General features: G+C 41.4%; 1 protein-coding gene across 3 annotated transcripts; it reads left to right on the forward strand.

The window, feature by feature from the left end:
• On the forward strand, positions 1 to 23,046 carry ccdc142 (coiled-coil domain containing 142). Of its 3 annotated transcripts, XM_054792780.1 has the most exons (19): positions 1 to 297; positions 621 to 698; positions 1,283 to 1,311; positions 1,969 to 2,109; positions 3,240 to 3,285; positions 4,281 to 4,516; positions 8,265 to 8,489; positions 8,649 to 9,703; positions 9,819 to 10,108; positions 11,150 to 11,236; positions 11,494 to 11,676; positions 11,960 to 12,126; positions 15,019 to 15,165; positions 16,930 to 17,044; positions 18,289 to 18,466; positions 18,551 to 18,661; positions 18,911 to 19,011; positions 22,431 to 22,599; positions 22,697 to 23,046. In XM_054792780.1, the coding sequence occupies exons 4-19, from the start codon at positions 2,056 to 2,058 to the stop codon at positions 22,803 to 22,805; spliced, it is 3,273 nt and encodes a 1,090-aa protein (XP_054648755.1). In that variant the 5' UTR covers positions 1 to 297; positions 621 to 698; positions 1,283 to 1,311; positions 1,969 to 2,055; the 3' UTR covers positions 22,806 to 23,046. The 3 variants fall into 3 exon arrangements, 2 of the variants coding, with proteins under 2 accessions (XP_054648755.1, XP_054648754.1); XM_054792779.1 differs by lacking the exon at positions 1,969 to 2,109 and having other exon boundaries at positions 22,697 to 23,043; XR_008572966.1 differs by lacking the exons at positions 1,969 to 2,109; positions 22,431 to 22,599; positions 22,697 to 23,046 and adding an exon at positions 20,631 to 22,424 and having other exon boundaries at positions 18,911 to 19,968.
• Positions 23,047 to 23,422: the final 376 nt, after the last annotated feature.

Raw genomic sequence — 23,422 nt, forward strand, 5'->3', positions numbered from 1 at the left:
ATCCAGTCTGATTGGCTGCTGTCGTAAATCTCGCGAGCTTGGCCTATTTTTAAACATGGAGATTAAGAAGATAAACATTTAGCCTTAAATGTTGTTTAATGTCAAGGAAATACAGCACGATTGACGAACGGATAAAGAAGCTTGATATTTTGCGTTAAATGTTGTGTAATGTCAAGAAAAGACGGCATGACTGGTGGACGGATGAATAAGAGAGACATTTCGCGTTAAATGTTTAATGTGAAGAAAAAACGTTGATGTACGAGGATACAACGAGGACATTTGCGGCTTAAATGTGTGGTGAGTGCTTTTAACGTGTCAGTGATTGAATTTGAAGCGTTTAGACGACCACATTTGAACTTAAAGGACATGTTTATGATTCATAAACTTGTAACTTCTACTGTAGTATTCTTACATATAATCCAGTATACATCCCACTGTACTGTTTATTTAAAGCCCAAAGTAGAAATATTAATTGCGTCATTATTTTTTTTTCAACGAACATTTTATTACGGTAAAATGTCTAAAGGAATTATGTAGTATTGTCATGTGACAGTATTTCTATCAGTCTTTACGGAACATTCCATCTTAATTCAAATCGATGTGCTATGTTTTGTACACAGACGAGACTGTAATGGATCATGAAAGCAATGTGGACTTTGTCAAACATCTTGATGGAAAAGCTACTACGGGTGATACAGGTGATGTTAAAAAATGCCTTAAACATCTGTTGATAACATATCATTGAAGACATTAATGGCTGTGCGTTTTAGTTATTGTGAGGGGATAGTAAATTTACACTGTTAACATCAAGATCACTCCAAGTTGCCACCCTGGAACTTTACGGTTTCCAAATAAAATCCTTCTGATCATTATTATTATGTCTGATTTTACAGTGACCAAAACAAAATCCCTGTCATTATCCCAGCATTCTACTAGTAGGATATCGTGGAGCATCCCAGGAAGTTTCATCCAAAATCTCATATAGCATTTCACGAGGAAAGTTGCGATTATTCACAATAATGAAAATATGGATTGACAGGCCTAGTGCTATTCAATTCAGCTGTACTTTAATGAACCCTGCATGTTTCAATGAAAGTGACATTTGACTGAATGGAAGAGTTGTTACTGTATATGTGTAAAGATCACCGTTCGTTCACCCCTACATATTTATGACACATTTCAACCTGGGATCAAATCAGCTCTTTGAATAAAGACTTCTCTTCTCTCTTCAATATGTGATGATTCACATTCTTTTTCTGTTTTGTTTTCTTGGTTCTTTCAGGAGAGTCTGGATCTTCAGAAGGGGAGAAGGTTGGTTGTTTTGACACCACTAAGTGGTTTATTTGTGTCATACATGTAATTGCTGCAACATTGGGTCGATGATTAATCAGTTATCAAATTAATTGACAACTATTTTGGTATTTGGTTGGTTTTTTTAATTACAAAAATGTAAATGCCCTCTGATTTCAGCCTCGCAAATGTGAACATTTTTAAATGTCCTTCGTCGTGCTTGAAAGCAGACCTACAGTGCCTGACAAAAGTCCTGTCGCTTGTAATAACTTCACTTTTAGTTGCTCATTTGTAGTCTGAAATAGCTTATATGAAAGACAAACGACAAAACAAAGTCTTGAATCAGTCATTGAGTTTTATCATTTAATTGGGACAGAAAAGTCAGATTGTACCTGGACAAAAGTCTTGTCACATACCAAAGTAATGTACGGTAGAATATTTCATTGTGAAAGCATAAACATGCTACAATCACGTCAGAACATAAAGTCAGCGTGTCGTGCTAAGAAGAGTTAATATTGTGTAAGACTTCCATGAGCTTGGAGGACTCCATCCAAACATCTCAGCAATTACTCAGATAACTTGTTGATAAACTCATCTGGAATGGCAAAGACAGCAGTCTTTGTCTTCCTTGGTTCAGCTTCTAAGTGTCCTTCTTCATCTAACCCCAACCATGTGCAGTAAAGTCATGTCTGGGGACTGGGTTGACCAATCCTGGAGCATCTCGACCTTTTTCACTATCAGGAACGTTGATGTGGAGGCTGAAGTATGAGAAGGAGCGCCATCCTGATGAAGAATTTGCCCTGTCTTGTGATTTGGAAGGTAATGGGTAGGATGTGTTTTTGGATACTTGAGTCTGTTGATGTTGCCATCCACTCTGCAGATCTCTTACACACGCCCGTCCTGGATGTAACCCCAGGCCATAATATTCCTTCACCAAACTGTTTTCTGGGTGGTTCATGCAAGTACCAACAGGTCTTTTGCAGAATTTGCGGCAATTGGGATGCAGTTTAAAGAATGATTCATCAAAAAAAATCAACCTGCTGCCACTTTTCCACTGTGCTTCCTTTCTGTAAGATGCAGTCCTTGGCAAATGCAACACCATTGTTTAGTTGTCCTTAAATTTTTGCTGCCCCTTACCTTCCAAATTACAAGAGAGGGCAAATTCCTCAGCAGGGTGGCGCTCCTTCTCATACTTCAGCCTCCACATTAAAGTTCCTAATAGAAGAAAGTCAAGATGCTCCGGGATTGGCCAGCCCAGTCACCAGACATGAACATAATTGAGCATGTTTAGAGTTCGATGAAGGACGAGGTTTGGAAGATGAAACCAAAGAATCTTCATGAAGTCTGGAAGTGGTGCAAGACTGCTTTCTCTGCCACTCCCAAGTTATTGGAGTCATTGCTGAGACGTATGGATGGAGTCCTCCAAGCTCATGGGAGTTGCACACAATGTTAATTCTTCTTAGCAAGGCACGCTGACTTTATGTTCTGATGTTTTTGCAGCATGTTTGTTCCTTCAACAGGAAATGATCATTTTGCTATGAGACGAGACTTTTGTCCAAGCGTAATCTGACCTTTATACCCTAAAGTGATAAACTCAATGATTGATACAAGACTATATTTTGCTACAATAAGCATAATCTAGAGGCCTTTCATTTTAGCAATTTCTGAATCCAAATTGAGCAACTAAAAGTGAAGTTATTATTTATTGTACCTACAGCTTGGATAAGTGACAAGACTTTTGTCAGGCACTGTACTACCTGGCTGCAACCAGCAGAGGCGCTATTGACTCAGTCTTAAGGCCATTGAGTCACATGACCATCCAAGTACCACACAACTACAAGTAGGGTGTTGTATGAGTTGTGCATTCGTCTAATGACTTAAATGGGGATATCAATCTGAAAGGAGACATTTACATTTCGCTGAGCTGTCATTTTTGATTGATCTTTCAGAAGGCGTGCACATCCTGTACCGCAGCAGAAGAGCAGAACACACATGGTACAGTGTAATATTACTCTTTACACTTGTATACCCTGGTCACAATGGATCACATGATGTATTCTAGTCTGACAGACAGTCTTGTTGTTCCTTACATCCTCTAAAACAGTGGTCCCCAACCTTTTTTGACCGATGGACCTGCTTGTGTTCCCACAAATCTCCCGCGGACCGGGGGGGTCATACATTATAGTGATCTAATTTATCTTATTTATTATGTATTGTGTAAAACTAAGACATGAAAAACATCAAATTAAAAGCATCGCTGTTTGACGTGTGTGGTAAAAGGCAGTGGGCTAGCATGAATCCATTCTTTTTCTATACCGCTTATCGTCATTAGGGTCGCGGGGGCCTGCTGGAGCCTATCCCAGCTGACTTCGGACGACAGGCGGGGTACACCCTGGACTGGTCGCCAATCACAGGGCACATATAGACAAACAACCATTCACACTCACATTCATACCTATGGACAATTTAGAGTCGCTAGCATGAATATTGATGAATATTAATGAATTAGCACTCAATAAGTCATCAAAACTTACCTTTATTCATTCCCACATAGCATCAGCATTTGAGAGCAAATATGAGGTGAAAAAAAAAATGCTAAAAATACAGCAGCGGTCGAGAGAAAGTTAGCACACGCACAATGGACATGCGTCAAGTGAGACCGATGTAACAGAGAGAATCCAGCCATTTTTCAAAATAAAACATCATGGAAATATTTTTTTCTTTCTGTGCGGCCCGGTACAAAATGATCCACGGCACGGTACCTGGCCGCGGCCCAGGGTTTGGGGATCACTGCTCTGAACAGTGTCTTATATACAGCTGCTGTATACACTATCAAAGGCAAAAGGCGTCAAAGCAAATGGGGGAAAAATAATTTTGAGTCGGTATTTACCAGCTGTTTGTGCATGGGTAAACGATATGATCAATAACTGGGGCATGTCACTGATCTGAACTGTCCTTTGAGCACATCCTGTTGAACGTGTACCCATCAGGTTCTTGGTCACAGAGGACCATCTCTCGTTTACTCCGAAGCACATTTAATCCCCGTATGAGATGGCTGTTTCCTGGCCAAAGTCAAGATGACTGTGAGGAGGATGAAGAGGAAGAAGAAGGAAACTTAGTCAAGGCGTACAACCTGGTGTCCCGCTCGTCTGCACGTCTTGTACATTTGCAACACGCTCTTCTGAGTGTGGCGACGCAGTGGCAACATGTTGGTGCTTCTCCCAAGGTAAGGTCGTGGACTTGGAATAAGCCAATGCAGTAATCCCTCGCCACTTTGCACTTCGGATTTCACAGCTTCACTCTTATCACGCTTTCTTAAAAATATATTAATTGATAAATCATCACTGTTTCGTGGTTGAATAAGGCTTATTATTAGTTTGAAAAAATGCACATATAAGCAAACCAAATACCAACATTTTGGATTTATGGCCAGGAAACTCTTCAGACTTTAATCCCTTTGAGGACTTGTGGTCAGTCCTCAAGAGCTGACAATTCCAACCTGCAATAAAAGCCTGTTGTTCCAGCGATCAAGGTTGGTGCTTGTGTGCCTCACCCAACATTATACAGTAACATTACTGACACCTACTAACTAGTGTAGAATACTGCATTTCATCACAATATCTTTGAATGTGAGGACAAACGTGAGGTTGACGGGATGACCTCAGCAGAGTTATCCAAGTGGAGCTACTTCGAGAGATTCCCTGTCAAGAAATTGCCTAAATCCTCCTGAAATATAGAGAGTTGTTGAACATGTCATCAGAAATACATATTTGAGTTTTCCAGCTTCAATTCGCCTCCATGCATTTTCAGGGAGGAGCCCAAAGCCAAATAATGAAGCGGACTACGAATCAGGGCGACCTTAAATTTAATTATTGCTTGCTGACCTCAGCCTGTCACAAATGCATGTCACCAGATGTATCATTGAGAGCTTGCTGTCACCCACAGCTGACTTAGTTAATGGTCTGAGCCCCAATACATTGCACTTCAGTCCTTCTCCAAGTTCTTGATTCTGCTTTTGCCACAGTAGAGGCTGGTGATTAATTGGATGCGTAATATTTAAACATCCTACAGAAATCTGGAGAGCAACCTTCTTACCTTCAAAAGTAAGAACAACGCTGTGGTCATAGATAGGTCGTAGATATCCCACAGCATCGGCCCGATCATCTGGCTGTTGTGGTGGCTAATGAATCTGACCATGAAATAATCATCCTGAGCACAAGCAGTCATTGCAGAAGCTAGTTCCTTCCAGACAATCATTTGCAAAGACCATCAAGCATCAAGAATCCAATTCAATCTGCAGAATCATTGTCATTTCCAGTACAATACAACTTTGGAGACTCACCTTTAACACAACAATGGAAGGACGGCATAACTCAAAAACTCAACAGTATTCCTGAGGTTTTTGCCAAGCACAACCTTGATTTTGGCTGAACAGATAAAGTAAAACATCAAATCAAGTTGTCTGATCTAACTCCCTTCAAACAACGGCCAAGACCAAGCCACCCTCAAGATGTTGATACTGTAAGGAAGCATCTACAAGAGGTTCTCGATTCAGGAGTTATCCGTGAGTCGTACTCACCATTTGCCTCTCCAGTTGTGGTTGTTTGCAAAAAGAACGGTAGTGTACGTCTTTGTATTGACGATCGAAAACTAAATCCGCAGACCATTAAAGATGCTTACGCCCTCCCAGACCTGGAAGACACATTCTCTACACTTTCTGGATCTCAGTGGTTCAGGGTGCTTGACCTCAAATGCGAATACTATCAAATTGAGATGGAAAAAACTGATAAATCCCAAACTGCCTTTGTGTGCCCATTGGGATTTTGGGATTTCGGGATTTCAACCACATACGACAGGGAGTAACCTACACTCCAAGCAAATTCCAACAGCTGAATGAAAAGTGCATGGCTGAATTAAGCCTAGAGGAAGTTCTTGTTTTTATTGACGATTTGATTATCTTTGCGCCAACCTTGGAAGAACACGAAGAACGTCTGATAAAAGTCCTCTACCGACTTAAAGACTTCGGATTAAAGTTGTCTGTTGTACCGTTGTCTTTTTCTAAATTGCAGTGAAATACCTTGGACATGTAGTGTCTGAAAATCGTGTGGCGACAAACACAGACAAGATCGCAACACTCGCTTCCTGGCCAATTCCAAAGTACCTGAAGAAATTAAGATCTTTCCTCAATTTTGCTAGCTACTATGCCCGTTTCGTACAAGACTACTCTGCAATTGTCAAACCTCTGCATGACCTCACTGCTGGTTAGCTACCATTGCAGAAGAAACTAAGAAACTAAAGCTGAGAACTACCTGAATCCCCAAAAAACATTTGGAGGACGTTGGACCCCATTGTGTTAAAAAGCCTTTGAGTCCATCACTGACTCCTGTTTTGGCGTTTGCAGACCCTTGGAAACCATACACCCTCCACACAGATGCCAGTTCCACAGGCCTGGGTGCAGTCCTTTTATCAGGAACATGATGGAAAGAACAGGGTGGTAGCATACGCCAGTTGAGGTCTCTGCAGGAGTGAAACCAAGTACCCTGCCCATAAAATGGAATTCCTCGCTCTAAAATGGGCAGTCACAGAAAAATATATGCAAAGCTTGATGCAACCAGCTACAGATGGCTTTCTGTCTTATCCTTTTCTTTTGGAATTGTGAGTTGGGAAGCAAAATGTCTATCTTGTCGACCTCACTGTAAGCTGCCTGATAATTATATTTCTGAAATTTTCCCAGCAACACCTTGAAGAACCTGGTTATGCCTCTACAGACAAGCACACCATACAAGCAGTCTGTGACTGCCAATTGGTGTACAGCTCGAACAGTGTTGATACCGACCATGCCCTTGTTTTGTCCATGTCCAACTATCTTGACAGTCTGACAGATATCTTCATGGATGACGCATACTTTGCCTCCATTGTACTCCCTCGATTATCAGCAAATGACATTTCCTCCACACAGCGTGCTGATCCTGTCATCCGGCATGTCATAGCACATCTAGAGGATGGAAAATCACCATCACTGAGGGAAAAAGTCTTTCTTTTGAGAGAACAAAATAAGTTGGAACTCCAGGAGGAGACAGGTGGGAAGTGACCTTCTGTACCAACCAGTGCTGCCAGAGGAGTATCAAGTGGAAGTACTGCAACAGCTTCACAACCGGATGGGCCACATGGGAATCGAGGAACCCTGGACTTGGTCCTCTGGCTGAAAATGTCCACTGACATCGTGAAAGCATGTGAGAGATGTGTAAGACACATTGTGGCTCAGTGTTTATGGGACCACTTCTTCGTTCATTATGGCATACGGGAAAGGATTCACAGCGATCAAGGCCCTGACTTTCAATCTAGAACTATTTGAGAACTTTGTGAAATGACAGGCATCCACAAGATAAGAACCACTCCCCACAATCCCAGAGGAAACCCTGTTGAATGTTTCAACCACACTTTACTGGATATGTTAGGAACACTGACTCAACCACAAAAAACCCATCGGAAAGATTTTGTAAAGCCTCTCGTGTATCCGTACAATTGCACAAAGAACGATGTTACGCAATTCTCACCTTATGAGCTCATGTTTGGCTGTCAACACCGTCTTCCAGTGGACCTGGCTTTCGGTCTGCCATGAATGAAAGCAGACCAAACTCGCATTCACAGTATGTACAGAAGTTGAGATCGCACCTGGAAGATGGCTACAAAATGTGTCTCTTGAATGCCTTTTCATATTTTTATTTTAGTTCATTTTGCCATTTTTATGCTTGACACATAATTGGCCTTATTCAACTACAAAACAGCATGATTTATTTAAAATATATTTGTGAAAAACCGTGATAGAAGCCACAAAGCGCGAAGTGCCAAGGAAATACTCTACAGTAAAAGTAATAACTACTGTAGGATTACTGTGACGGGAAACAAATTAATTCAAATATTTATTTTGGCTTGTTCCACATATCTTTTTTTTCTCCCTCTCCTTTGTCAAGGTCTGCATCAAAGGCTTCCCAGCAGAGGGCAAGCTTCACTTTGTGCCCTCCTCGCCCTCCCTGAACAAACACTACCAAGCTCTGTGGAGGCTCATGGAGCAGAGATCATTGCTGCTCTTCATCCATGAATACACCAGGAGGGCTCATCTCACTGCTGAATACATATCCAAAGTGAGCCAGCTACTTGAAGATCACTTGTCGAAGTCACATTTAACATCTAACCAGGTATGTCAAAGCTGCTAAACACTGTTAAGTGGTGTGAATAAAACAGGAAACCACCACTGCCATCACACTGACAATATCAACCATCAGTTTGAGCAAATAGAAAAGAAAAAAACGGTGGAAGTTTCCTTTATATAATGGTACGTATACTTTCTTCTTCAGACTCCACATTTGTGTTCTTCAGCAAGGGTCCATCTTAGCTCCTTGTGCCAGGAGTTCCGGATTCATCTCAACCACTGGTCTTGTCTGTCTGCAAAAGTCCAGGCTGATCCGCACCTGAGGCGTGCTCTGGGCCAGCATAACAAGTTGCTGGGAGACATCAGACAGACTCTTGACTCGCTTGGACTGCAGGTGTTGGTTTTAATGGAGCGTTATGTGCATGCTGTTCTGTCTGCTGTGGCGCAGGCTGATTTGGACCACATACCAAGGGAAGTCCTGGCAGATATTCTCGATAGTGCGGACCTGTACAGCCAAGTAGTGGAGGAGCAGAGAATACAACACAGTGTCACTAAGCTGAGAAGTCACATATTACAACAGACAATGAGTCAAAGACATCACCCCACTGCTGTTTCAGTCAAAGATCTACTGAGTATTTTGGCAGTCCACCATGCAAACGCAGCAGCTAATCAGCTCCATCGCTGGACTTATCAGCAGTGTGTGTGTCCATCACATACTAAACAAAACAGTCCACCAGCCAGATTTCCTTCACCAGCAACTTGGGAGCAGTTGCAGGACACTTTCTTTATTTCTTGCTCTTCTCCTAAGACGTGCCATCTTTACACTCCTGAACTTCACTTAGAAAAAGAAAGACACTTCTATCAGTGCCAAACATGTATACACAAGACTGGTCCAGTCCAGACACACCTAGAATGTAAAAGCCCTGTAAGAAACTCTCAGAATGTTCCAATGGCAGCTCCAACCACGTCCTTCAGCCATTTGTCAACCATCCCTCTTTTCAGACTTTGCCAGCAGGACCGGTCCAAAGTAGAGCTTCTTTTTCATGTGCTTGCTTCCTCCAATAATCTGCTGGTTCCACTGGTATCACATCCATCACTAGCAGAGACAACGATACAAACATTCCCCTGTGCTGAAACAAATGGCAAAGCTGACCAAAAGCTTGCATCGTTAAACCAAAGCATCAAGGATTGTAGTAAAGAGGGAAATGACCAAGAAGCTGTTGAGCTGGAGATAACCACCACGCTGGGAGTCCAACACAGGTAATTGCTGCAGCAGTGATCAGCACTCATTGCATGGGACAAATGTAATAATCATGTGTATGAAGTGTATGCTCAACATATAGCACATCATCCTAACATCTTGTATGTTCTTCAGCTCCGGTGCTGGACAGACAGGCCCCGAAGAGGCTGTGGGAGCAAATGTTCAAACTGAGCATGAATGTGCTCGGCAGCCTCGCTCCGTTCAGTGGTTGGATTTGGATCGTTCACTGGCGTTTGAAGATCTGTTGGGGCACTACCATACCCTGCTGTGGGCTCACTGCAGCAAAGCACTGTGGCTGCAGATGCATGTGCCACAAGCAGGAAGACGTGTAGGCAGCATCAACCTCCACGACAACCACAGGAGGTTTCAAGTCCTGCAGATGATCAGCCAGGCCTCGAAGACAGGTGAGAAGACATGTTAAGATTCAGAATCAGAATCTGCTTTATTCGCTGTATGTTACCACACTGGGAATTTGAATCACTTATACTTCATGGATTGACACTCATACAAGTAACAACATTTTGCTACAACTTTTCCCAGCCGACTAATGAAATAAATGTTGATGTTTTTCCACCAGAAGTTGCTTATAGATGGCAAATCAATAATATAACAATATCAGATTATCACATCAGATGACATGGAGTGAAACTTTGGTTAGTGTCCAACTCTTACTGAAACATACTCTCACCGAATCAATTTTTCCCATAAGAAATCATTGAAATCCATTCCTTATTTATAAATGTAATATTTACGTCGTTAAAACCGTAGTTAAACGTAGTTAAAACATAGAACACCTGTTAACCTTCTAAATACCATTTTTAACATTATTAGAGTTGTCTAGACATGAAATAACACCCCTATAGTCACTTTTACGCTAGTATATATAGTAGACATAATAAGAGAAAATAAGTCATAAATAACATCTAATATAGACTCACACTGTTATAGTACATCCTGTGGGGGCTATTGTCTCATCAAAGGGACATTATTGCCACCTAGTGACCAGTGTATAATACTACATATCATCGCAATGTCTTTGAATACGTCTTATATTTGTATTTTACTTTATTTAGCCATTTTTATGCTTGAAAATTCTCAATTTTGGCAAAAATACGTAACTTTTTCATAAATATGCGTATTTTTGACTAGTAACTGGCCGTACTCAACCACGAAACAGCGATGATTTATTAATATATTTTTGAAAAACCGTGATAGTGAAGCAAAGTGGCCATTGATATATTTCAGCATGTCCAGAATAACAATACATTATTATTAATTTAATAATGTATTATTAAATCCTAATATATTCGGGTTTTAATTTTGTTCAATAGTATTTTCTGTGTCTCCTCACCAGGCTAGTCTTTTATGATCTCTGTTCTGTCACATCTTTTGTTATAGAAATAATTATTCTTACATACAGTATGGTACTGTTGTTTTGATTTCAGATTTGCTTCCAAAGAAGGGGAAAGCCATGCTGGAGGAGTTCAGTCTAAATATGTTATTCAGCACAGCGCATGCTCAGTGGGACTATGGTCAGTGTCTATAAATTCACCTCCACAGTCTTTAAAAAGGTTGTGGACTGATTCTTGTGGGTTTTTCCTATTTTGGCATAAGGGTACCAACTAAAGGTACCTGACAGTTGAAGCGTCCATGCCAAGCCAGTGTACTGTTCACTATCATGTCTGAGGAACCTTCTGTTTGCTTGAGAAACATGCTTTGCAAAAGGACTGACCACATTATCTGGAGTCTGGCCCAACAATCTTAGTGATAAAATGTGTCTTTTTTTCAGTGGTGTGCAGAAGTTTAGGTGCAGCTTTGAAGGACAAGTGTCAAACATATATCAATCAGCGTGGCCGGTCTCTGACACCTTCTTTCAAACGCAATGAGAGTGTGATGACGTCGCTGACTGCGGAGAACTTGCTGCAGCTTTCTCCACCTCTATTGTCCTGTGTGTCCTACTGCAGCGCAGCAGGTAAACACTCAAAACATTTGTTTGTTGTTTTGATTCATAGCAAGAATACAAAAAGGATGGATATCTAAGATCTGTATCGTACGCAGGAGTCAGTGTGCAGCCAGTAAATAATTTTCCATCACCTGTTGGTTGCAATTATATCATGGTTTGTCAACTGCTACTAAAATCAGTCAAATTTTATATGGTACTAATCTTTATACTGATACTATGTACTTTCTAATGTGGGGGGAACATTTTGAAATGTTGTGTTATAATGCACTTGACTGTTTCACTCTTTGTTCAGGCTCTTTGACCCTCTTCCCATCATGGAACGCTCTCTGCAGAGGGACCATGAACTTGATGTTAGCCACAGTACAACTATCCACAGTGTGGATCATGTCAAAGGCCTACCAGTTCCTCTCTTCATGGAGCTTAAACAAGTTCCTACTCATTACACAAGGAGACCTGAATGTAAGAAGTTAATCACAATACTTGTACCATCCATCCATCCGTGTTCTTCTGCTTATCTGGGTCCAAGTTGCAGTGCCAGAAGTCTCAGTAGGGAAACCCAGACACGGACAATCGGACAACATAGAACTCATAGAACTCCTCAGACATAGCTAACGGGACACTACAGTATCAGCCAATCACGGCCATGGCGAGCGAGGTGTATTCACGAACACAGGAATCAACATTCCAACTAGGGGTGTAACGATTCATCCACTACATCAACACATCGATTTATATTCCTATAATTCAACTACATCGATCTGTGTTTAGCAAGTTTCCATTCCAGACGACATACAGTATATCGCTCTAACATTGTTTAAAAGCTAATCAATCGTTTTTTTTTAGCACTTTTAATGATAAAGACATTAAATGTTACTCGATTCAGTCTGTCTGTCTGACGTCATCGTCTTTTGGGCATGTGGTGTTCACGGGAGTTGTAGTGGACCTGTGAAATACAGTTGATTCACTTCTTCTTTTGCTCAGTTGATTCACTGTATTCTTACTTAAGTCATCTGTTCTTATTTGAAAGTCGTTTTAAGTGACATTTTTGGGGACAAGGGAAAGGCTTCTTGAGACGTCATCTGTACTTCTGTGAAGAATGTGTCGGACGTTTCGCTCCTCATCCGAAGAGCTTCGTCAGCGAACTAACAAGTGCTGGTAGCCTAGGCCTTAAATACAGTAAGAGTGGGCGGAATTGGTGTGCCAATGCCCTCCTCCTATTGGTTCCTTACACTAAGACTGGGAGGAGTGGTGGTCTAATCCTCTCCTCCCATTAGCACCTCCGAACAAAGGGAAGTGTAGCTCCCTGTAGTTGGGTATGAACGACTCTGATACTGGCTCGTGAGCCCTGGCTCCACCTCATTTGCATGACTAAGAGCTGTGAGTTTTGGTCTCAGTAACCTGCTGAACACAGGGTCCAAATTAAACCTCAAACCACCATTCCGATTCAATGATGGGTTCTGTTGTTTGACAAAAATAGCTTCCTTTACTCCTCTTTCAAACCATCTGTTTTCTTTGGCCAAAATCTTTACCTCGCTGTCCTCAAAAGAGTGATTGGTTGCTTGAAGGTGTAAAAGGTGTAAGGTTGGTTTGGAGCCTTGTCTTTAGGATGCACTAATTTTTGTCTCAGGGTATTTACTGGTTTGAAATAGGTAGGAATTTTGTGTTGCCATAAGATCCTCTGGAGTTTTTCGGAAACCCCAGCTACATAAGGGACTACCACTCCTCTCCTTTTTGCTTCTGTGGGCTTTTGGGTTTCTTTCCCTACTCTTTTCTTTTGACATTTGTTCAAAGCCCACCGCGAGTACCCACAGGTTGAGAGCGCTCTCTGGACATGTTGTGTCTCCTTTTTCTTTCCCTCAGCACTAGTTGGTATTTGGTCCGCTCTATGTTGGAGGGTCCTAATAAGCCCTAGTTTATGTTGTAGTGGATGGTTTGATTCAAAAAGCAGGTATTGGTCAGTGTGTGTGGCCTTTCTAAAGACCTCTGTAAGTAGCTGTCTGTCCTCTCCTATAATTGCAGTCTAAGAAGGCTCGTTGGTTCTCTTTAGTGTCCTCGCGAGTAAATTTGATATTGGTGTCCACCGCATTGATGTGATCTGTGAAAGACTGAATTTCTTGTTTTTTGATTATAACAAAGGTGTCATCCACGTATCTAAACCAGTGCCTTGGTTTTGTCCCTGAGAAGCATGTGAGAGCCTGTTTCTCCATCTCTTCCATGTACAGATTCGCCACTATGGGTGAGACTGGTGAGCCCATAGCACAACCATGAATTTGTCTGTAAAATTTAGTTCGCTGACGAAGCTCTTCGGATGAGGAGCGAAACGTCCGACACCTTCTTCACAGAAGTACAGATGACGTCTCAAGAAGCCTTTCCCTTGTTGGACAACTCCTGTACAACTGAGAGCCTACACAGACGCATTTATGGGGACAATATGCAAATTGGGGGGGACATTGTGTACGCCTCTAGATAGTAGTTTATGGTCCACTAGCAGTGACGCTTAGTGATGACATCATCCAGCGCGGCGTGTCCAGGTCAAAACACATACGTGCGCTGCGAAACCTCTGTCATTTGTGTATTCTTGATAGTTGCTGCACCGTTCTTGCAAACGGCTGCTCTGATCAGGAAGATTATCAGCACAGAAAAAGCCCCTGCTGCCATCGGCCCGTGCAGGTGAGTTTCAACACCTGATTGAAGATACCATACCACATTCATTTGCTGAGGAATGTACATAATGCCCCTCAACTTTGGGTGCAAAGTGCAGGTTTGGGTTGTATTATTTAAAATAAATAGACAAGCTATACCACCATCTGCTCATCCTGATTTTGTATTGTAGCATTATTAATAATTTATACCCGATCCCCTTCCAAAAAACAACATAAATCTAGGAAACTTCACCTGCACTGTCCAGTATCTAGGTATTTATTTCACAATCACACTGGTTGAATTATGGCTAAAAAGTTACAGAATCGTTTCAGATCATTCTAAATGAACCAATATTGTCCTTGACTCGTATCGGCAACCACGAATCATGATACGAATCGAATCGTTACACCCCTAATTACAACAAAAACTTGTCTCTATTTTGCATATTCTGTGTTGTGTATTGCTGCTAGTTTTGCTGTGATAATGCTGCCAATTTGTTGTGGATTTAATTTGAAATGAGTGAATTTATGACTTTGTTGTCATTTTATTTATCTTATTGAAGTACTTAAATGACTGTTCTGTTCAACTTGCATGTCACAAAAGTACGTACAAATAAAAAGCATCAAGTCCAAGAGGAACAAACCCCAACTCCTGATTGCTCTGTGAATGAACGGCAAACTAACAGCGAGCGTTGCTTATTGGTTGCAGGTGCTGAGAGAGTCACTTGACACAATGGTGCAGCAGACTACGTGCTTGACGATGGACTCGGACGACCTTTCTGCTCATCACGTTCACAACCAGCTTGTGCTCACGCAGCAGCGCACAAAGCTAGACATCGCTGTATCTCAACTGCAGGTGACTTCATCCTCTCTAGTTTGCAAGCCAACACACTTTTTCTTCATCATCGACAAGACAGTCCATGCAGCGACATTGGTGTGTTGTAGGCTAAGGTTTGACCCTTTTTGTATAATCATATATTTTGTGTGGAGATACTGTAAGACGATACCGATGAAACGGGTATACATTTTTTGGGCAGTGTGTAAGATTTAATGGATGTTTCAAAGTCTTACAGGAAGCTGAAGTAAAGAATTAAGAGTTCAATTTTGTAAAGCAATGTCAATATCTTTAATATCTTACACGTTTGGGGTGGATTGTAAAGAGGAAATCTTCAGTGAAAGGTCATACTTCATACTTTGGGAGTCTTAGAATAGTCGACTATTCAGAGTTGTTTGATTTGACGATGAATCTTGCAGTCGAATCATATCAAAATGTCATGAGGTGCCCACGGCTGCTGCTGAGCGTACATTTTTACTTAGAATGTCTGTGTTTTTTTTATACAGTAAATACCCTATTTTGAGACAAATTCAGCATAATTTGTGTTAATAAAGAATTTAAAATATGTTTAACAGAAGACCTATACTTACGCAAGATGTCGGCCCGTACACACAGCGTAGGCTAGCGCCTCTTCCAGTTTTTTAGTTATTATTTTACTCATATCGGTTTTGGTTTAACATCTTATACTGGATTTCACAGCACCAATGTTTTTATCACAGATCTTCGACTTGTCCCTGAGCTCTCCAGAGTACCGTAGCCTGCACATACCACCCAGTCGGGCAGAAGTGCTCGCAAGTGGAGTCAAGAATGTAAACGAAGGCGTGGAGGAATATGAGCTAAGCTCAAGCTAACACCGCACAGACTCTCCTTGCCGAGCATTTTTCTTGCCAATGTACGGATGGATGAGTTACGAATAGGGATGTCCGATATTGGCTTTTTTGCCGATATGCTGATATTGTCCAACTCTCAAGTTCCGATACCGATATCAGTCGATACCGGTATGTGTACCGTCACATATCTCCTGTCGTGGAATGAACACATATCTGTTGTGAAGCTAACGGATGCAGCATCAGCCATTAGCCACTTCTTTAGTTGACGTTTGAAGGCAGCAAAATTAAGTAGAGGAATCTCTTAAGCATGATGATTTACCTTCTTTAAGAAGCTAGATAATCCTCTCCTTTCTTTCAAGTGACATACAGTATCTCGTGTTGGAGCCATGATTTGTCAATCCACTTGGTGCCACAGCTCTCCAAGGTGTGATCACTCCTTTTCAACTGCAGACTAATGAGCAGATCTTATCTTATGCAGGTGTTAGGTGTTGGGAATGCAAATTTACAGGGTGAAGCCATCATTTTTCCCTCAGAATTGAGTGATTCCATTTTTTTTTTCCCTCTGCTTGGTCTAAAAAAGTAGTGTGTTTCTGAAAGCAAGAAAGTTGCCTTTTAAAATGACTTTAGTTCCGTGTCATTTCCGTGATCTGCTTCGTTTCTACAAAATGAAACAACTGAATGAAGATCCCCCAGGATCCAAAAAGTGTGTGTAGAGGTTTTCACTACATGTTATAACTGGGGAGTTGTATCAGAGCATTTGCACATGGACCTGCATGCAAAGTGAAACAAAAAGGGTCAAATGAAGCGAGTCCAGTTGCTCTGATTCAACACTCAGTAACTGAAAATGGCTCCAGTTGAAAATCACTGCTTTACATGTTTGTGGGTTTAATGGAAGGATGTGTTACTACTTTGTTTCTCCCATCATGATGATTCCTGATGTCTGCTTTTTCATCAGACCCTTTCTTCTCTGGTGCTGGAGACCTTTTCCAATGACTGCAAAAGGATATCTGCTGATGCCTTTGAGCAAACCATGCCCCCTGCTGGACAGTGGAGGCTCAACCACAGGCCAGGTACTCTCCTCATGCAACTTTACTAAGTCATGTCATGGGAAATGCTACTACTACTTTTCTTCTTATCTCGAAGAGGTCCATGTTGAGGACCAGGGCATGGAAATAAAAAGGATTTGTTCTCAAGATTTTATGTGAATTACCTGAAAGAAGGCTGCTGATAAATGCTGAAGCTCTAAAACAGTCCGTGATGGTAAAAGCATGTGTGTGATTGGGAGGGAGCACTTAAAAAAACAATCCACTTGTTTTGTTGGAGGGAAGCACGCCAAGGTGGAGGCAGGTTAGCGTACCATAACATTAACTCGCTGGTCTGGCTCTATAGCCTCAGCAGACTATGTATTAGCAATGGGGAGAATGTACAGTATGTTATGTGGAGAATAGTTTGTGTTTGCGTGAAAGTCACATGAAAAACTCTACAGATCACGACTACTACAATAACGTAACGTTAAGAGCGGAGTAAACACAAGCGGCAGCTTTGCTAGCTCATCGTACCTCCCGATATGTTTGTGAATCTCTTGAAACAATGCTGTTGTTAATATCAATGTGGAAACAGTCCGTGATTGTAGAAGCCTGTGTGTGTGATTGTTTCGGTCCTGGTAAACCCACATTGGTCGATCTCTACTGTAGGCACTTTTACACTCGTATTACCCAACCTTGCAGACATAATAAGTTGAAGTTTAGCTTGGCATGAGTTACGACTGCAACAGTAGCCCGTGTTAGGGATTATTGTGTCTGTTGTGAGATCATTCAAACCTGCAATAAAAACGGCTGTTGTTCCGGCGATCAATTTTGGTGCTTGTCTCACCGAACATTCCAATAACTGACACCTCGTGACCAGTGTAGAATACTACATATCATCACAGCGTCTTTAAATGCCTTCAATTTGTATTTCAGCTCATTTAGCCATTTTCATGCTCGATAATTCTTCATTTAGGCAAAAACATCCATTAAATATGTATGTTTTTGACGAGTGATAGACTGTATTCAAGCACAAACAGCATGTTTTATTCATGAATATATTTTGGAACTGTGCTAGATTGAAGCAGCAAAATTTGAAGCACACAGTGGCGAGAGATTACTGTACTGAAGATTGAAAGGATTTTCTTCTATACTTTACTGGAGTCGTCCTTGAGGACATTGCTAAAGCTCTAGTAGCTACTGGTGTTTTGTGGTCAACACAATATTATTATCCATGCTATGCATATTGTACTTTAATACTTAATTCAACACTGTCTTTTGCTGAGCAGGCTTTCCAAGCAGTCCCAGTGAATATGCGTCTCTGGCAGCTCAGAACATCATCGGTCAGGTTTTGGAGGGCGTGACATCACTGTCTGATGACGCCTGCATCCAAGCTCTTAGTGTGAGCACGACTGCCTTCATGGAGGCATGGATGGAACACATCCTGAAGCACAAGCTCAAATTCAGGTATGTCCTACACTCCAGTTACACTTACAGAAAGAAGCCGACGTAGAAAGGATGCGTCAGTTGTGTTCTCTGCTTCTCCGTCAGTATTCAGGGAGCACTCCAACTCAAGCAGGACTTTGATTCTGTCAGAGAGTTGATTTGCTCAGACGCATACGGTCTGCCAGAGGAACTCCTTCAGCGACTACTTGGCCTCAGGTATCGGCCCCAGGAATATTTTAGCATGGAACCACAAATGTGTCATCACTTGAAACCGCCACCCCCAAAATCATAATGGCGTCACCCGTCTGTTTGTCTCAATCAGACACCAAGTAGTTTGCTCACTTTTATTAGCCATTTCTGAAGCAGCAGCGTTAGCGGGTCATTCTATCATTGCTACAACAACAAATGTAGTGTTGACTTTACTCTACAACTGATGGGCAGAATAGTATTTCTTTTTGTCTGCAGAGTCTTTCAGCAGGTGGACTCTGCAGTCTTGTGCCTGCTTCAGCAGCCACACGTCAAACCGTATCTGCACAGCACAACCTGGGAGCCTTTCACACGCTGCTGTGAGTCATGCATCAGGCAATCAATAGGAATCTTAAATACAGTGGAATCCTCGGTTTTCGTCTTTAATGTCTGCTCCAAAAGGTACAAAAAAAGGTACAAAAGCCAATGCCATTATTGTCCATAAGAGATAATGTACATGTCAATCCAATTAATCTGTTCCAGACACCCAAAATATGAACAAAAATGACATTTTATAGAGAAAAGTTATAGTTTTACATGCACAAAACCATATGAAATACATACAGTGTATAGTGGTGTGAAAAGGTGTTTGCCCCCTTCCTGATTTCTTACTTTTTTTTGCATGTTTGTCACACTTCAATGGTTCAGATCAAACAAATTTAAATATTAGTCAAGAACAACACAGCTGAACACAAAATGCAATTTTTAAATGAAACTTTTCATTATTAAGCCACAAACCTACATGGCACTGTGTGGAAAAGTGATTGTCCCCTAAACCTAATAACTGGTTGGGCCACCCTTAGCAGCAACACTGTAATCAAGTGTTTGCGATAACCTGAGTCTCTTACAGTGCTGTGGAGGAATTTTGGCCCACTCATCTTTGCAGAATTGTTGTAATTCAGCCACATTGGAGGGTTTTCCAGCATAAAGCGCCTTTATAAAGTCATGCCACAGCATCTCAATAGGATTCAGGTGAGGACTTAGACTAAGCCACTGCAAAGTCTTCATTTTGTTTTTCTTCAGCCATTCAGAGGTGGACTTGCTGGTGTGTTTTCTTCTTACCCGTAATCTTACCCCTTGCCCCTGGGTTCCGTGCGTTCATGAGAATCAAGTGGTGTCCCAATTCTCCTTAAATCAAGCTGTAGGAAGTGCTAAGGGGTGTGCAGCCCTAGAAACCAAGTGTGGTCTGGGACCAAACTTGAAATGAAGAGGTAGGCGGAGTCTACTTGGATACAACACTCCAGCGGCTGCGTGGAGACCGAAAGAAGCATATAAATGTAAGTAGCATAATTATTGATTTTCACAGTAACGTCAGTCATGTTTTATTTCATATTCAGTCATTTGCTTCTCCGCGTAAATATCCACCATGTTTCGAACTGTTGGTTGTCGCTCGTTATAACTAGCCGGCTAACACCGATATCTAACTTCACTGCCATCGACTGCATTTCATAAATGATTAGACAATGGATTATGATTAGATAGCGACCACATTAGCGTATTAATTGTAAGTTGTATTTCAAAATTGCTCGCTAGCGATGGGAATCTACATTACTGAACTGTACTGTGACGTTCGCGTTTTAAATAATCAATCATGAAACGTAGCACGTCGTAGTGAAGTCTGTTTGCTGTGAATTATAGCCATCCTAGTCCACCAACGATTCTCATGGTGAGATATGTTTATTGTATTCAGCATACAGTATTGATGGTCAGGAAGTGAGCTAAATAAAAGATATAAACAACATGGTCGTATGTGGACAGCACACCACATCATCGAAGTTTATTCAACTTTTGAAATCTAGCCTTGTCCCATCTGGTTTTTTTAACCATTACTCTGTATTTGGTTTCAGCACACTATTACTATACTACTACTACTATTATTGTATTTACAATGAGTTAATAGTTGTTGCCCATCAATCATGCATGTGTGTCATTCCTGCAGGAGATGCTGAGCCAACTGAAATCAGCCCTCTGCTACACCACACGGCACTCCAGGACCATTCAAAAACTGCAATCCCAGTATGGAAAAGTCAAATGCAACAAGCCATTCCGAACTTTCTTACAAAAGAATCTGAGGGAGAACATCAACAACAGGAGGAGAGCGAGGCCAAAACAGGGAGGTTTTTCAACTTTATAATGATGCTTGATAAGGTTTACAAATTTGTTGATGACGTATTTATTGTTATTTCTATTTCGTATGTATGTTTTGCTACATTTTTTATTTTTATAAATGTTTTTACAGTGCTGGTTGTAAGCTGTTACTGATTAGTTGTTTGTTGTTTAGCAATAAATGTCACAGTTTGTAAAAATGTGTGCCTTTTTATTAAAAAAAAGGTGTTGTGAGGTAGGCCAGATAACATTGAAATAATGTAGAAATGTATGCACTGGGCGACCAGTCCAGGGTGTACCCTGCCTGTTGCCCGAAGTCAGCTGGGATAGGCTCCAGCATACCCCTGCGACCCTAATTAGGAGAAGCGTTATAGAAAATGGATGGATGTATGCACTGGGGATGAGCCGGATACTCGTTTTAGACGAGTATTATTTACGAATAATGCATACGAGCATGAAACGAGTACAGCTTGTCATTATCCGTAATCATGATGAAGGAAAATCCTCATTGGGTAACTACGGTACGTATGTATTCACTTTTCATGCTCTGTGATTGGCCAGTGACACACAGTGACCGCCCCTCCCTAGACAGACTCCCTCCAGCCGGAGGGACGAGTATGCGGTGCATTTGACAAGACAGTTCAAAACGGCTCGTGTCACTGCCTCCACTCCGGACTGGAGTTTTTTTTGGGGGGGGGGGTTCCTCAGCTCAGCTCAGCTCAGCTCAGCTCGTATCTAAAGTTACTTGGTAAACTTGTTTCGTAACGTAGGTGGTGCATTTGACAAGACAGCTGAAAATGGCTCTTGTTGTGTCGGTCACAGACCGTGTTTTTTGGTTTTTTTTTTTGTCTGCTTGCTTCTAATTTGGCCGGTGAGCCAAGTCAGTTTGAAAACTTTGCTCGTAGTACTGAACGCAGTGCTTTTGAGAAAAATACGGTGAACAAGGCTTTGCCATCAGTGGATGTTTAAAAAAATAATTCAAGTCTTGCAGATTACTTCTACACGTACACAGTACACATATAGCTGAATAATAAACAACAAATATAACAACTTCTGATCAATCCATGTCAATTTCAGCCTTAAAATAATGTACCACTTTAAGCCGCACCCATTTCCGCTTAGACCACGCCCACTTCAGGTTTATGGCCCGCCCACTCTGAGTACAGAAGAGGATACAGATCATTTAGATGCGTGAACAGATGCATATAGTGGTGTACTCGCTCATCCCTAGTACGCACCTTACTTTATGATCAGAAACATTTATTATGAACAGTTTAATGATCTCATCTCATTATCTCTCCTATGTCACAGTGAAGGGTGATGATGTAATGAGAATCAAGTGGTGTCCCATTTCTTAGTGGCTTCTTCCCCTTGGCCCTAGGTTTTAAGGGCAAGGGGTAAGACGAAGGGGAAGGGCTAAGGGGTAGAATTGGAAAATTCTTCACAGTCACCAAAGTGTGGGTGCTTTGTTTGGCTGTACAATAATTGAGACATTTTGGCAAGTATTTTCATATATTTCCTACAAAAACCGGGGTTCCACTGTATTTCTAAGAAGTCGTGTTCAATCGTATTACAGTAACGCCCGCTACAAGGTATCATGTGTATGTATTGGTGGTATTATATCATACTCCAGGTGCCACTAAGCACAGCAGGGACAGCTTGAATGCAGCAGTGGGGAGCAGTATTTCCAATCTGAGGGGTATGGAAGGCGAAGATATGACTCAGGCCCATCCTTCAGTTGTGACCACTGACATCCCTTCAGTAGACCCATTCATTCCTGGAGAGCCCTACCTTGCTCCAAGGTAATGTAGCTGTATGGACAGTATGTACATTCCAGATTTGGCCCATGTTGCTGTCATTTGTCGTGAACGACAAAATGAACCCTTCCTGTGCTTCCAGTTTGGCTCTGGGTGCTTCCCAACAGGAGTGGCTGGACCTGAGGATCCATAACGGTTGTCGGCGCTGGAGGTTGCCAGGACTGCAGTGTCTTTCCAAGTCTGAACCCTGAACAACACTCACCCAGTCTGCTTTTTACAAACACATCCCACGTAAATGCTGCTTCAAGCAAAATCACTGTGAAACAAGTATTTACTATTATTGTACATTAATAGTGCTTTATTTGGTTGTTTCTTTTTAGACAGAAATAAATGGAAAGTCGTGAAAATAAAGACAAGCATTGAATTCCTAATTAAGTATAATAATTGTGTCTGCACATGTTATGCACATGCCAACATGCATTTCTAAATGTTGCTGATGACCCCCAAGTAATGATTCTAAGGGATATTAACGAAGTGATGGGACTGTAGATCAACGTAAACATACAGTTATGGTAAAAAATAATAGCCCCCCATAGGAACTTTGGAACATTTCTCTAAACTACTGCCCCATATTTGCAATATTCATAACATTTATATAGTAAAGAATTTCTCAATTGTACGGCCCCATTTTGGTACACTTTTTAATATAACATGTGATATCTTAAAATGTGATATCATGCCAAAAAGTAAGAAATCAGACTGAAGATTGTAGGTGATCATCTTAAGGGGGAAGGTTAACTGGTTCCAGACCAGATAAGTGAATTTCCTCTAAGTAGTTTTCCTTATTTATAAATAGAATATTTTCGTA

Source organism: Dunckerocampus dactyliophorus, chromosome 11, assembly GCF_027744805.1.
Source record: "Dunckerocampus dactyliophorus isolate RoL2022-P2 chromosome 11, RoL_Ddac_1.1, whole genome shotgun sequence".
Taxonomy (NCBI): Eukaryota; Metazoa; Chordata; class Actinopteri; order Syngnathiformes; family Syngnathidae; genus Dunckerocampus; species Dunckerocampus dactyliophorus.

Excerpts from the sequence above, each read along its gene's own strand:
- ccdc142 (XM_054792779.1), top strand. Across the intron at positions 4,517-8,264 it reads ATGTTGGTGCTTCTCCCAAG|GTCTGCATCAAAGGCTTCCC; the intron begins GTAAGGTCGTGG and ends TCCTTTGTCAAG. Across the intron at positions 11,677-11,959 it reads GTCCTACTGCAGCGCAGCAG|GCTCTTTGACCCTCTTCCCA; the intron begins GTAAACACTCAA and ends CTCTTTGTTCAG.